This window comes from Nicotiana attenuata, unplaced genomic scaffold (assembly GCF_001879085.1).
Source record: "Nicotiana attenuata strain UT unplaced genomic scaffold, NIATTr2, whole genome shotgun sequence".
Classification (NCBI taxonomy): domain Eukaryota; kingdom Viridiplantae; phylum Streptophyta; class Magnoliopsida; order Solanales; family Solanaceae; genus Nicotiana; species Nicotiana attenuata.
Genome location: NW_017670977.1, coordinates 236041 through 251498, shown reverse-complemented (window position 1 = coordinate 251498; position 15458 = coordinate 236041). Strand labels below are relative to the sequence as shown.

Sequence of the window (15458 nt, the reverse complement as noted above, 5' to 3'; positions counted from 1 at the left end):
TCTTTATTTTAATCTTCTAATATGAGTTTTATTAGCTTTTCTTCTTTATTTTCTTCAATACCCACTATGAGTAGCTAGATTTTTACTAAGGTTGTGACCCAACCCTAGTGTGTAAACCTTATGGGTGATTAATTTTATGCTTGTTTATGATTGGGTGTTTATTATTTAGCTTAGTTCATGCTTCAATTGTAGAATTGATGGTTGAAAACATTGATTCATGCCTATTTGACTTATTCTCTAATTGAGAAAGAAGGACCTGGTCTAGGTTAACTTGGCTAACAAGGAATTGGATCAATTGAGAGATTGATTAACCCAATTAAAGGGTTCAACCTAGAGATAGTAACAACCCGACTTGAGCTCTTATCAACAATTTTAGTTGATACCCATTTGGTCTTGAAAAAGCCAAATTGGGCAAAATCACTCTCTGACCGAGAGGTATTGAGTGGGTAACATAGAGCTATGAGCTATAATACACCCCAATCAACAAAACGAGCATTAAATTCTTTATCTCATTAGGCAAACACCTAGGTCATGGACATAGCCCTAGGCTTTTTATATATTTGGAAAAACCTTAAAAATAATTTTTTCTAGTCTTCTATCTTTAATTTGCAATCATTAAATTAACATTAGAAATAGAAACAAAAACCTTATTATGGTAGTGCAATCTAGATACTCCATTTGCTCACTTGAAATATACTCCTAGCTCCCATCATAGCTCTATGCGGATTCGACCCCGACTCTTAGTTGGATTTTATTATTGCAAACGATTGTTTCATATTCCTTTTTGGGGTGTGCTTTGGACGTGATCAATTTTTGGCGCCGTTGCCGAGGAGTTAAAAACTATGTTAGCTATATATTTGGGTTTGTGTGTGGATTATCTTCTTTTCCTTTCGTGTTACTAATTTGTGTGAAATAATTTTAGATACAATTATGGCGGCAAACAATGAGCTCGGAAACATTGCTTTAGGGGATGTGGACGTCGAGGATGACCAAGTTGATGAGGTTCCTCTTGAACCTCAAGCCAATAGAAGAGGCCGAGTTCCTCATGACAACGTCTTCGCTCCACCCCCACCTCCACCATGAGCGACTCCACACCGGGTGTTACCCAATGAAGGATATGCGAGTGCAATAGTCCCTCCTCGTATTAGCGGGCAACTTTTCAAATCACCAATGTGATGCTCACTTTGCTAGAGCAACAAGGTTTCTTCACTGGTGCTCCGAGTCAAAATGCATACAAACATTTGAAGGGGTTTGTAGACACTTGTTGGTGGAACAAACAAACAAATATCTTCGAGGATGCTTTGAGGCTAAGTCTTTTTCCCTTCTCTCTACGGGGAAAGCTTTAGATTGGCTGGAACGTTTGCCGGACAATTCCATTCACACTTGGGATGAGTTGGCGAAAAAGTTTATTTCTAAGTTCTCTCTCCAAGGCACATGGCTACACTTCGGGATGAGATTTTCGCATTCAACCAAGAGCCAAATGAACCACTACACGAGATATGGGAACGGTATAGAACAATGGTTAAAGATATATATCCTAATCAAAACTCTCTCTTAATACAATTTTGATATATATCAACAACTTTATGTAAAAAGATAGTATTGATAACTTAAATACAAATTTTATGCGACGATCCATACATTAAACAAGTATTTTTCAACTTTCATACAACATTCAAATAAAAAAAATATAACTACAATAAAATACAATTTTTATACAATTATACTACAACTTTTCTACAATTTCGTAAGTATATTGTATGCCATGTGTTCTTCTTCTTCCTCGAGTTTCAATCTGAAATTCAGCCAAAACTAAGTCTAATCTTCACCAAACACCCTCAAAAATGAGATATAAACTCCAAACAATATTCCCAATTGTTCACAACAACACTCAGTTCAAATAAATAATAATTTTTGAAAATTCAAATTCGAATTCAAAGCTTTATGATAGAGTAGTGTTCGAATCTTTAATTCCTACGACCTGGAGGTTGCTTCAAGAGGTTGATTGGCAGAAGATAACTTTTAGGCTTACCTTATTGAGAGAAAAACACGGTGACAAAGAATGATGAAGAAAGAAAGAAAAATTAATCAGATAGACGGCAGTGAGGAAAGAGGAGAGGAGAGAAGAAAGGAAAAGGATGTAACTAAATCTCCTAATTTAAGGCACTAATAATGTATTGTATATCATTTTTAAGTAATCCTTGTTTAGGGTGGGTAATATACAAAACTAGGACGTTTTCGGTAAATACGTTTCAAATATTTTATACGAAGAAAAAATTCCCGTTATTTATTACTTTGGTTATGACAAGACTAAATCTTTTGGCCCAAAATCTTTTATTCTCTAATAGCCTCAAAGACCAACTTCCTTAGAAATCAAATTGTGGCCCAAACAATTTATGCAGCCCGGTATCTTATATTTTGTAAACTTTTTTAAACAAAACTAATGACGTCACAATCTCATGAACAAAATTAGTAAACAAATCAATATTACAGTGATTCAATGGATCCATTTCAAGGAAGAAAGTATATCAAAGATAATAAAGCATGAAGGGAACTATCCATATGGACATGTAAAACAATAACCAAACATTTACAAAAAAACCAAACATTATCAAAGTAGTGAATAAGAAAATGGGTGAGAAAGCTAAAAGATCAGACCTTTATAGATGAAAATGTTTCTCAATACATATGCAGCAAAAAACCTAAGATTCATGTGCAAACGAACCACGACTAAAGGGGACGAACCGAACGAAACCCCCCCAAGACGAACTCGACTTCAACCTCTTAGGGCTGGTATTTGGAGCTATTTTTCAGCTGAGTTCGAGGCTTTTGGAGCTAGTTTTTGGGGTGGTTTTGCTGCTGTTTTAGAGGTGTTTTTCTTTTTTCTGGGGGGGTGGGGGGGGGGAGTGATTTCGGGTTGTTTGTGGTATTTTTACTGGAGTTCGGCGGGTCATTTTGGGACTGTTTTGCAGCTAGTTTCGGCTGTTTTAGGGTTGTGTTTGGACTGATTTCAAGGTGTTTTTGAATCTCAAAATGGTGTTACTTCGGAGGAAGAAGGTGTTAAAAGGGCTATTTTCAGCTCGTTTTTGCAGTTTTCGTGAGGTCATTTTTGGTGCTTTAAGTAGTCGAGCTTCGAAGCTGGCTTTTGAATGATTTTGTAAGCTTGTTTTAATGATGTTTTAACGATCTTTCATGGCCGGAACTGGGGGTGCGATGGTGAATATTTTGGTCGTTAAAATGGAAGAAAGGTGTTTTGGTTTCAGGCGAAAGGGGGCAAAGAGAAGGCGGTGGCTGCTAGATTTTCTCTAATGTCCTTTTGCTTTTCTGATCTCCCTTTCTTCCTCATGTGTGTGTATATATATAATAAGAAAAGATGAGAGGAGAAGGGCAGAAATAAATGATGGGACAAAGGAATAGTGTAAGAAGTAAAATGATGGAACAAGGAAATAGTTTAGAGAGAGAGGTGATGCAACAAGAAAATAGAATTGATCTATAGGAATAGGAAATAATTTGACTAGGTTTAATCCGTATTTAATATAAATTCAATCCGACCTTTATGTAGTAGACGATGTTAAACATATTATGAATTTCTCTGATAAAACCTACTAAAAAATAACATAAAAGTTAAACTATCAAATTTAAGCCTAGAAAATATTAAATACTAAAAAGAGGTGAAAAAACTCAAGTGTGGTAAAAAAAAGTAGATGATCACACCTTTTAATTCCAAAACTACCATTCTCCCAAAAGCAGTTCTAATAAACCACATTTACTATATCGGTGGACTCGATATCGCTCTTCTACAAAAATAAAATTAGTATCAAACAACTCTCAAATAAGCAGACAAATTTGAAGAAGTGGTAAATCCTCATTTGTGCACCTTAGAAGAATTTTAAGAATTGATTTAAGACAACAATCATAAAGTTGGCTCTGGCTGGACTTTGACGCTATTCACTCACATTTTAGCTTGGAACGCAAGTTCCGTCCATTTTGCTCTTGCGGCTACTTAATTTGTAAGTAAATTTGTGATAAAGCATGAAGGGAACTATCACAAAAATACCATAGAAGGCTGTAATTAGCAAAATTTCATCCAACACACACAAAATTATTACATTTAATTTTTTACAAGTTTAGCGAAGTACTATGAATTTTTCCAAACCATCCATGCTTGTGATTTTGTTTAGACGTTTAGTTTGGATATAGGCATTTAGCATGGTTTGATTAAAGCTAGGTGATTTCTTAAAAATCCCACGATTTATTGACCGACTGAACCACCCACCTGACTAATTACAAAAACATACACCATTATGTAACCAACGATTTAACAAACAATGTTCAGATACTACTTATTTGGCGAATTAATCTGCTGCTCGGCAACATGAGTCCCATCCATAGAATGGCAGTTTTCTTCATGCTGCTTGACGCTGATTACGTGCCTTCTCCTTCTCTTTAACTTCACTTCCTTGATTAGTATCATACTCTATTTTCATCAGCAATTTGATATTAGAAGACATATTAAGAGCAAGAAGATTAATATATATGAACCATTTAAGTTATTTACCATGGGCTTTTCCATGGATTATCTTTTCCTCATCCTCTTTGTTTCCTCCATAAATGCCTCCAAAACCTTCTTCATCCGATCTGGTCGCATATCCATCTCCAAAGCTGCTCGACATTGTGTCCCTTCAATCCAATAAAATTCAAATTATACTCTGGCAATGTTCCAACACTCAAAATAGAGACCCAAAAAAAATGGAAAAAACACAAGGGCATGACTTGCCCGAATCATATATCATGGATCCAAAATTTCACTACACCTCTACTGTTTCCCTAACGTTGACCAAGTACAAACACCAGTTTTAAAATTTATGTGGGACTATAATTATTATCATTGGCAGTTGCAGAAATTAATTTTTCTCCTGTCACTATTTCCTTAAATTTTTAAGGAATTAACTGTTGTGACTCACTATACTTTTAGTGTTCTAAATAAACTTACCACCATATTTTTCAACACTCGAACTAAAGCCTATGTTCTAATTGAGCACATAAACATGATAAAGTATCCGTATTAAACACTTCGCTCAAAGATTCTCAAAACCTAAATAAATTACTAATCACTTAAAATATGCCACCTGCATCAATAATACATATCATATATACCTTTGTTATAACAACCAAAAACAAGACCATCAAAACCCCAATTAATTAAAAACAAGACCAGCTAGCTCCATTAAACAAAAAAGACCTCCATTAAAAAAAGAAAATCAAGAGCCATTTACTAATCCTTCCCAAAAAAGAAAACCACGTATCAAAAGGAACGTTATCATGTGTCCAGATGCTCAATTAGAAGAGGCGAGTGTGAGCATTTAAATGAAATATGCTGTCAAGTTTAAGGGGCTGTCAATATTCACCTATACACTTTCTTAAGAGAAGTTTCAATAGTAGTACTAGTACATAGTATTTTTCATGTGTAACGCAATCCTTTTATTCTTTTATAAACTTCTTGACTGCCATGGGCTTTTAAACCGTGAAAATATCTTATGGTTGCCATGTGATAAGGCTGCGTACAATATATAGACGCTTATGGTTGGATGACCCTGCTTATGGTTCGATGAAGCTGCATATGAAGAGTTTCGTGCACCGGGCTGCCTTCTATAAACTTCTTGTCTAATCAAAGACAGAAAGAAAGGAAAAGAGATGTAGTATAAATTAAGGCAGAGAAAATGATTCTTCCTAGAAAATACTACGTACATCTGCTTCTAGCCCGCTACAAGCAGGGCAGTTTTACTGAAAAAGAAAAACGCAAGGAAACTTACGCAGCTTTGTGCTCTGCTTCGTCTGCAGGTTTCTTAGCTTGATCCATCTTGTCGGTATTGTCCGGTTGGCCAGCTGAGGTTACGACTTGTCTGAATCTGATTTCAGAAGAGTTTCGACCAATATGATAAGGCAAAGGATTTGAGAATACAGAGGGTGGTTGTGCTCTAATTGTGGTTAATCTTATCGCGGTGATCATCTTCAAGTTTGATTCTTTGATAATTCGATTTATATTATAGCAGTTTAGAAGTGTATGTATAAAAAAGGGGACGAAAATGATGATGAAATGGTGGGCTGTTTCTACAGAACAGAGGGTGAATTTTGTCCTGGTCTTGCTCTGGACATGAACCCTAAGGTTTCTCGTAGCTTCCCACGTATGGTTTGCTTTTGACAAGTGTGTCCGCTCGAATTATTTACAAGTCGCCACCTAAGTTTATTTCTTTCTATTGCATGACACGTATAGACTCATCGTTTAAGATTTAATATTTCTCCATAGAAGTGGTAAAATGATTAAAAGAAAAAAGTTAACCACTATCCACTAAAAAATAGGTTGGATAATAAACTTTTTAAAAACTGGTCAAATATAAATAAGAATCATATTATCCGTTTAGAAAATGGATAACCAATAAGTAACCAATGGATAATTAATGGGTCTAACTTATACATTTGTAAAGCCTCAAATTGGAGGTTCCTCAAGTTAGGGAGACAAGAATTCTCCCAAAAGTGATCATATACAAGAAGTGATGGATAATATGGGTAACCCATATTATCCGTTGGTTAATCCGTTTTTTATCCGCATTAAATATGGGTCGGGTCGGGTAATTGATCCCTTTTTTCATTACCCGTTTTCGACCCGAACCATATCCGACCCGACCGGTCCGTTTGCCACCCCTACTCCTCCCTTTCAAATTAGATGAAGTAGTTCGATTCGGTACGGAGTTTAAGAGAAAAGAAGAAAATCTTTTAAACTTGTGATTTTAAAAGTTTAAGAGGTAAAAGCTTTATGGGTCATGACATCTAGTTATAAAAGCTTTTTATTAAGGGTAAAATGAAAAGTTTAAAGTTAATTATTTTTAATTATAAAAATGTGTTATTATATTTGAAACGGACTAATAAGAAAAGTGTGTCATCTAAATTGAAACGGAAAGAGTAGTCTACTTAATCCTTGTTTTTTTAAGACACTATAATAGATAAAATACTTTATTTTCACAATACAAATTAATAGGACTTACGTAATTCCAATAAATAGCTAAATGGCGTACTCATTTAAAAGATCATTTAAAGACTTAATAATGAAAATTCATTGGATTAAAAATAATCATAATATAAAATTTCTACATCCCTATCCTTGAGAAAACATTGAAAATCCACCTTTAAATGGGATGTAGTCTACCTGAGTTGCCGCTAATATTCCACATATATCAAGTGATGCATCTATCATTGAATTTGCGTCTGACTCAGTCTTCTATAATTGTACATCAATAACTATCAATAATCCGTTATCGTCCAGCGGTTAGGATATCTGGCTTTCACCCAGGAGACCCGGGTTCGATTCCCGGTAACGGAACTTCTTTTTTCGGAATAAAACTGACAGAGATTTCCCAGTGGCGCTTTCCTCTCTTGTTTGCTTTTCTTTGTTTCCCCTTTTTGGCTTGAATCATCTTACTATTATATTTGATCTCCCAAACGTAAAAAGGGACAAGTTTGGCCTTCTTTGTAGTTTGATAATCACGTTCCCTACTATTTCTCTAAACTAATTTTAGACGCGTATACCCATATTAATTTAAAAACTTACATAAATAATGTTTAAATAATATTTTTGAGTTATAAAAGAAAATTAAAAAAGTGTAAGTCCTTGAAAATAGTGAATGCTTATTCCATTTAGCTAACTAGGAAGAAATCTTTCTCCACATAAATCCTAAGATGCATGATTTCTAAAGACTTATGTGGGTATATCTTATGAAATCTAGTGTTATTTTTGTGGCCTAATACTAAAAGCAAATATTTATGCATAAATACTTTTATCAAAATTCTTTAAAGATTTATAAAATATACCTATTTAAAATCTAAATCTGTATCTCTTTAGAGATTTGGGAATAAAGAGACTGCCCTATAGTTTAAGAAAAAAATTTACAACATAATGGACAGTATAAAGATGACTAATGTTAAGTTGATATTTTACAACAAATAACTTAGTATTTAGTAATATAAAAAAATTATATATATTTGTTGGAATAATTAAAAACGAAAGAAAAATAACTAATAAAAGCTCAACTAGAATTCCACAAAAAATTATACATAGATTATAATGCAGTGACTAAATAATATCGAAATTGTTTATTGAATATTGTTAATGTTCGAGTCATTGGATTAAAACTAAAATATACATAGTATAATATAAACATTTCTTTGATTTTTCCATATATAAACTTGTATAAATTTTATTTTTAATTTTAACCTTGACTTCTTAAAGGATTTAGGAGAAGAGCACGGGAGAAGGTATTTTGGTCATTTGAATTTTCTTTTTTCCTTGAGATACAAATCTAATCTTTATATCATTGCTAAAAGAAAATCTTTATATCATTATCCCACACTGAATATAAAACAAAAATAGTACCAAATTATGGTATAACTATTTCTGCATTTTATTATGTTAAAAACATAAATTCAACCACATATGAAATTGAATAATCTCACATTCTATCTCAAGATTATTATCCTTCAATATTGTCCCCGTGATTTTTTTTTTTTTACACACTACTGGAAAATGGCAGAATTTCGACCGTCAAAACGGTCGGAAATAGGTCGAAAATCACGAATTTCCGACTACTTTCCGACCGAAATTGGTCGGTCGGAAAACAGTTGGTCGGAAATCAATTTCCGACCAAATCTGTCTGTGATTTCCGACCAAAGTTGTCGGAACGTTCAAAAGGCCAGACGACCAAATATTCTCAAATTTCCAACCAAAGTGGTCGGAATTTACCGAACGAATTAGTCGAATAATATAAATAAAAATAATTATTTATTTAAAATTAAATAATAAAAATATATAATTTCCGACCGAATCGGTCGAAAATTAATAATTAAAAAATAAATTTTATTTAATTTCCGACGGAATCCGTCGAAAACGGTTAAATATTAATTGTTTTAAAAAACAAATTGGGCAGTTGTCCGACTATTTCCGTCGGAAATCAGTCGGAATTTTCTATAAAACTGGCCAGAATTCTGCCCAATTTTGAGCTACACCACCTGTCAAACTATTACAATACAATAACACCAACAGTACCAACCATTAACACAATCTAAACCAACAATACCAACCATTAACACAATCTAAACCAATAATACCAATCATTAACACAACTTAAACCAACAATACCAACTATAAAAACCTAACTATTTTGGGCATAAAAACATCCAAATAGTAGCCCACATTGAATTTTAAAAACAAAACATAAAGTTGTCTCTCACAATCAAGTTTACCAATCAACCAAAACATCACACCTAAACTACTACACATTAGATTCAGTTTATTCATCCTCATCATCAGATAGATCATGCCTATGTTTTCTCATGAATTTTGCATCTTAACCAATGTTCCAAATTGGGAGTCCAATTGTTGCTTCAAATTACGAATTTTCTTTCTCATATCTTTCATATGTTCTTGATTTTGAGAATAAGAAGAATTGGCTAAGAGTGGGTTTGGATGACCTGTACGTCAACGTACTCCAAGTCCGTAGATTCTGCCTTTGTTTGCTCCACCTGCTGCCTCTGTCCACAATGAAGCCATATCATCAGGTATTGGTTGAGTTGAAGGAGGCTGAGTTTGTTGCCATTCGTCTACCCTTTTATGATAATCTTCCTGAAATGAAAACATAACTATTATGTAAACAAACTAATATTAATAAATCATAAATAATTATGAAGTTAGTATTTTACATATGTGTCTAATGCACGTGTCTCCACCCAGTGTTCACTTGTACCATCCTTCTTCTTTTTCTTATGCGTCTCCTCGAAGACCTCAGCGTGACTCATATCTCTCCCTCTTTCCTTTTCCTTCATAACAAAAAGTATGAGTTAGACATTACAAATATAAAATTCTATATATAAAACCAAGAAATTTTTTATAAGTAATTACTAATCTTAGTTTATGGGCCGCAAAACTAATCGAACCTCGAAAATACTATTTATTTCATTTTGATGTTTAGGATGCCATGTACACTTTGTCTGCAATATAAAAAAGTAACATTAGATGAAAACGATAATTATTTAAATAAATGTAATCAATTTTTAGCCTAAATTGATTCCAAATTTGCTCTATGATATTGTACGTTATCTGTCCCCAAAAATTCCACGGCTCATGATAAAATAGCTTCATAGAATCCGCAACCAAATGTGTAGACTGAAAGGATGGGAAAACCCTGCATTAAAGTGAACGTATATATAATTAATAAACATCAAATAAATTCAAATATTTAGGATCTACAATAAATTTAGTAAAAACAAAACTCAACTAATCTACAACAACAATTTTAATAATTTAATGGATGAAACTGATAATAGATTTCAGTTAAGCTTAATTCCATGAAAGTCAAAAGATATTAAAAAAGTTAGGAGTAAGACATATTGTCAAAAGTAGTCAACTAGCACTAAGAGTTTTAAAACATTCTTCATACTTTCTCCTCTTAAAATTAGTACCCTCCCCAATATAATCAAATGAGATGAATTGTTATATATGTAACAACTTTACAAATTAGTTAGCAAAATTATTTAGTAAAATTATCCCCAACTTAGTAATGTTATCCCCAAATTAGTATGTAATTTACCAACATATAAATTTAACATATAAATTTAATTTAGCAATATATGACTCTAAATTTCTTGTTTATTTTTTAAATTGTTGAGAGTAGTTTTCAAGTACTACACATTAATTGATGAAGAAAGAATATTTTAGTTATTTATTCATTTAGTATAGTTTTCAAATATTATTAAAAACAATGAAGAGAAAATATTCCTATTTGAATATGAAAGGAGGTCAAATATTAATTATATGAAAGTGTCGACAATGCCTTCAAAGTTATATATTGTCGAAAGCTAAAAAAATATTTGAAAGTCCAACAATTTTAAATATGTTATGTAATAGTATTGGTTTACTTTATTAGAGAAATTTTTATATGTTTATTACTATAACGACCCGACCGGTCGTTTTGAGTTTTTGCACTTTGCTCGCCAGTTCTCGGGCATGACTTGCCCCGTGTAGTACATTATGACTTATGTAAACCGTTGGTTTTGGTTTTCAGGGTAATCGGAATGAATTTGGAAGAACAGTTCTCAGTTTGAAGCTTGAAATTGGAAGGGTTTGACCAAGATTTGACTTGCTTGTATAAGATCTTGGATCGGAAATTTTATGATTTTGTTAGCTCCGTTAGGTGATTTGCGACTTAGGAGCGCGATCGGAATGCATTTTGGAAGTCCGTGGAAGGTTTAGGCTTGAATTGGCGAAATTAAGATTTTGGTGTTTTCCGGTTGATAGGTGAGATTTTGATATAGAGGTCGGAATTAATTCCGGAAGTTGCAGTAGTTCCGCTATGTCATTTGGGATGTGTGTGCAAAATTTCAGGTCATTCGGACATGTTTTGGTTGGGTTTTTTTATCAAAAGCGGAATTCAGAAGATTTTTGAAACTAAGGCTTGAATCCGAAGTGTTTTGGTTCATTTAGTGTTGTTTGAAGTGTTTTGATGATTGGAACAAGTTTGAATAAGGTATTAGGATATGTTTGTGCCTTTGGTTGAGGTCCCGGCGGCCTCGGGGTGATTTCGGAGTGATTTTGGAGAGGTTGGAATTTTGTTGCAGCAGATGATATTGCTGCTTCTGGTATTTCCGCATCTGCGGATTGGGGACCGCAGATGCGGCGCCGCATGTGCGGAGTCTTGGTCGCAGAAGCGAAAGCTGGTGAGGTTGGCATGAAACGCAGAAGCGGTTGTGGGACCGCATCTGCGAAGGTGCAGATGCGGCTGCTTCATCGCAGATGCGGATTGGGTAGTTAAGTGGAGAACCGCAGAAGTGGCTCTTTGACCGCAATAGCGACACCGCAGATGCGGTGGATTGACCGCAGATGCGAAAATGCGTGGGTCAAAATGGATATATTTCACCCTTCGCGATTTTGAGAGAGTTTTCACTATATTTCATCCGGGAGAAAGCTTGGGAGAGCTAATTGAAGAGGGAATTCAAGAGGATTTCATGGAAGTAAGATTTTTGGACCCTAAACTTGTTTCTATGATGAATTTTAACATTTTTAAGCTTGAAATCCATGGAAAATCAGTAGCAAAAATGGGTAATTAGGGCTTGAGACTTAAGAGACCTTTGAGTGAGGATTTGAGGGGCTATCTGAGGTCCGATTTTGATGTTCTTGATATGTACGAACTCGTAGGAGGATGAGGATTCTATTGATGTGAAAATTTCTGAGTTTCGAGAAGTGGGCCCGGGGCTCGGGTTTTGCTAATTCCGGGATTAGTGCCCGTTATTGATTGTTTTCGCTTGGGCTTTGTTCCCTTGGCATATTTTGACGTCCTCGTTCTGATTTTGGATAGATTCGACGCGTGTGGAGGCCAATTCGAGGGGCAAAGGAATCGCGAGCTAGAGATTTAGCCGGTTCGAGGTGAGTAATGGTTGTAAATGATGTTCTGAGGGTTTAAAACCCCGGATTTGCACATCGTAGTGCTATATTGAGGTGAGGCACACGTTTAATGACGAGCGTGGGGTCGTGCACTATTGGGGATTGTGACTTGGTCCGTCCCGATTGATGATTTTACCGCGTATTTGATTGATATCAATTTGCTATCATCATTATTTGGGCTAAATGCCATATTTGGGCTCCGTGCCAATTATTTGAACCCTTCGGGGATTGTTGTTGATGTTTCCTCACTGTTTTGACTTTATACTTGAACTCAGTCAAGTTATTTCCATTATTTTCAAAACTCAGCCATGTTTACTCTGTTTTAGTACTCAAATGATATTTAAAAGATGTTTTGGGCTGAGAAGTACTGTTTTACTGTTGCCCGAGAGGCTTATGTGATTTTTGACTGAGTAAGGCCGAGGGCCTGTGTTGTAAGGATATCTTTTGGGTCGGGTTGCACGCCGCAGCGGTGATACATATCCTTGGATCGGGCTGCACGCCGCAGCGGTGATACACTGTTTTGATTATGAGGCCGAGGGCTTGAGATTGTACGCCACGAGTTGGCTTGATATTGATATGAGGTCGAGGACGTGTTTATGATGCCACGAGATGGCTTGATATTGCGCTTGGGCCGTAAGGGGCCCCTCCCGGAGTCTGTACACCCCCAGTGAGCGCGGGTACCCAGTGTGATATGAGATCTAGCCCGAGGGGCTGGAATTGTTCGATGTGATTGCCCGAGGGGTTGATACTGTTCTATGTGATTGCCCGAAGGGCTGGTACTGTTCTGAGATATTGCCCGAGGAGCGGATTTGTTGATATTGTGCCCGAGGGGCGAACCTTATGTGCTTATCTTTCTTATTTGCCTGTCATTTACTGGCTTAATTGTGTATTTGTGCCCGAGGGGTGTATTTCTGTGTATCTGCACTAGTTGTTCTGCATTCATTTGTGTAACTATTGAAAAAGTCGTTTTCAAAGAGTTTGAACTGAGCTAAGATTTTTTAAAGGATTTTACAGCTTCATTGCTTTCTTACTGGTTTTTGAAACTGCTTCTATACAGCATGTTGACGCTCTTTTTGTGATTTCTTATCGCTCAGTCTTTATTTATGATTATTTCTCACTGAATTGGAGTAATCACTTTACTCCCTGCACTATGTGTGCAGATTCGGGTATTCTATACCCGGTAGCGGGTTTTGGCTTATCGGAGGCAGAGTTATCGTAGTTTAGCAAGGTAGTTGCCGGCATTCGCAGCACTGCTTTTCTCCCTCCTTTTTTTATTAGTCTGTACTTAGTACATTCCAGACTTTGTCAGTTGTATTTAGACTTAGTAGATGCTCATGACTAGTGACACCCCGGTTTGGGCTGTATTTGGGTTGTATTTCCACCTTGTTATGATATTATCCGCTGTTTAGCATTATTAAATCATGATTTAGCCTGTTGTATTGCTATTAGCTGTTTAACTTCGAATTGGAAATGTGTCGGTTGTCCTTGTCTTCACGAGAGGCGCCATCACGACCGGGTCTGGGTTTAGGGTCGTGACAAGTTGGTATCAGGGCCTAGATTACATAGGTCTCACGAGTCATGAGCAGGTTTAGTAGAGTCTCGCGGATCGGTACGGAGACGTCTGTATTTATCCTCGAGAGGCTGCAGAACCTTTAGAAAAACTCCATATTCTTGAAATTCTTATCGTGCGTCTTTGATTCAGCTAGAAACATAACTCTTTGAACTCCTTCCATGCATTCGTATGCGCGAACGAGCATTGAGTGTCAGATGTGCATCGATGGCTTGTGATTCCCCCGATCGAGGGGCGAGATGTGATCTCTGTGAGTTGATGTTGGGCCAGTCTGGAGCACTTGAGGCCGGATTTTTTCCTATAGCTTGAGCACCGAGGTGCTGATTGTGTGAGCAAGTGTTGTTGAACTTATATGTGATGTTGTGCCCTATTAAGGGAAGTAATGACTGGTTAGTACGTGATGAGGGTAATGTGACTGCAAGATGTATCGAGAAGGGTCTGCTGGAGGATAGATGATCTATTAGGTGTTTGATTTCCATTGTGGTTGGATGTATAGCCCCGAGTTATGGGTGTGTGAAGAATCTTTTCATGTTTCCTTGTTGGGAATGAAGTAAATTCCATGTTACGGTATGAGCACAGACTCAGGAAGACTAAGTGACTGCGTAATGGTTATGATGGTGGAAGGTATGTATAAATGTTAGTTTACGGCGAAGCAGGTGGGTTATCTCCTGCGAAGTGTTCTGGAGTTGTGTGATCCTTATGTTGTCGGTTAGAAGATCTCAGTTACAAGTGAAATATATGTGTTGAAATTTAATTCGGGTCGCTTAGAAGAGTGGGTTTAATTGTTACGTGAGTAAATGTGAGAGTTGCAGAAGATATGGAGTACCAGATGGTCTGTGTTCCACGAGTCTATGAAGGATTGAGTTAATCTCACTGTGGTATTATGGCAGCAATTAAGTATATGCGTTATGGGTTATTGTGTGTGTTTTGATCTATGGCTTCGAGCCAAGTGGGGGAGTTTGCTATTGATTAGCTGATTGCACGGTTATGTGCTATGTTGGTTCCAGTTTGAGGCGTGCTGGTGAATCAGTTATGGTTTGCGGAGGTTGAGCCCGAGGACGGCTCGAGTAAAGGAAAAATTTTCGATTGAGGTAAGGTTATATCATGCTTCATAGGTGTTTGAGAATCACGGAATGTCTTGAGTTGTTGTTGATAAAGATGCTCGGTGCATAGAGCAGGTAGTTGCTTGGTTTTATTGGGGTGAGGTTGTATTCTGCAGTGTTTGATGTGCTAATGAGGCGCAGGGTGTTTGGTTCTTTTGATCGGGCTGATTACGGTTTGAGTAGAGTGGATGACTTGCGAGAATGGTTCTAATGTGTTCAAGATTCTACATATAACAATTGGGTATTGTAAAGTTGCATATGTGGTTAGAAACTGAGTTTTCATTGGAAGATGTCAAGA

At 36.1% G+C, this 15458-nt stretch overlaps 1 protein-coding gene and 1 non-coding gene across 3 annotated transcripts; one reads left to right on the top strand and one right to left on the bottom strand.

Moving 5' to 3' along the window:
- Window positions 1-4045: 4045 nt before the first annotated feature.
- On the bottom strand, window positions 4046-6096 carry LOC109244985. 2 transcript variants are annotated; one of them, XM_019412163.1, is made up of 3 exons: window positions 5566-5792; window positions 4559-4680; window positions 4046-4477 (listed from the first exon to the last, which is right to left on the bottom strand). In XM_019412163.1, exons 1-3 carry the CDS (start codon window positions 5748-5750, stop codon window positions 4407-4409), a joined length of 378 nt encoding a protein of 125 aa, XP_019267708.1. In that variant the 5' UTR covers window positions 5751-5792; the 3' UTR covers window positions 4046-4406. The 2 variants fall into 2 exon arrangements, with proteins under 2 accessions (XP_019267708.1, XP_019267707.1); XM_019412162.1 differs by lacking the exon at window positions 5566-5792 and adding an exon at window positions 5814-6096 and having other exon boundaries at window positions 4070-4477.
- Window positions 6097-7306: 1210 nt separating this feature from the next.
- TRNAE-UUC lies at window positions 7307-7378 on the top strand. Its single transcript has one exon. It is a non-coding gene; the product is annotated as a tRNA-Glu (tRNA).
- The last annotated feature ends 8080 nt before the right edge of the window (window positions 7379-15458 follow it).

Excerpts from the sequence above, each read along its gene's own strand:
- LOC109244985 (XM_019412162.1), bottom strand. The coding sequence starts at position 6,010 with ATGATCACCGCGATAAGATTAACCACAATTAGAGCACAACCACCCTCT. Across the intron at positions 4,681-5,813 it reads GAAGCAGAGCACAAAGCTGC|GGACACAATGTCGAGCAGCT; the intron begins GTAAGTTTCCTT and ends ATTGGATTGAAG. Across the intron at positions 4,478-4,558 it reads AATCCATGGAAAAGCCCATG|AGTATGATACTAATCAAGGA; the intron begins GTAAATAACTTA and ends TGATGAAAATAG.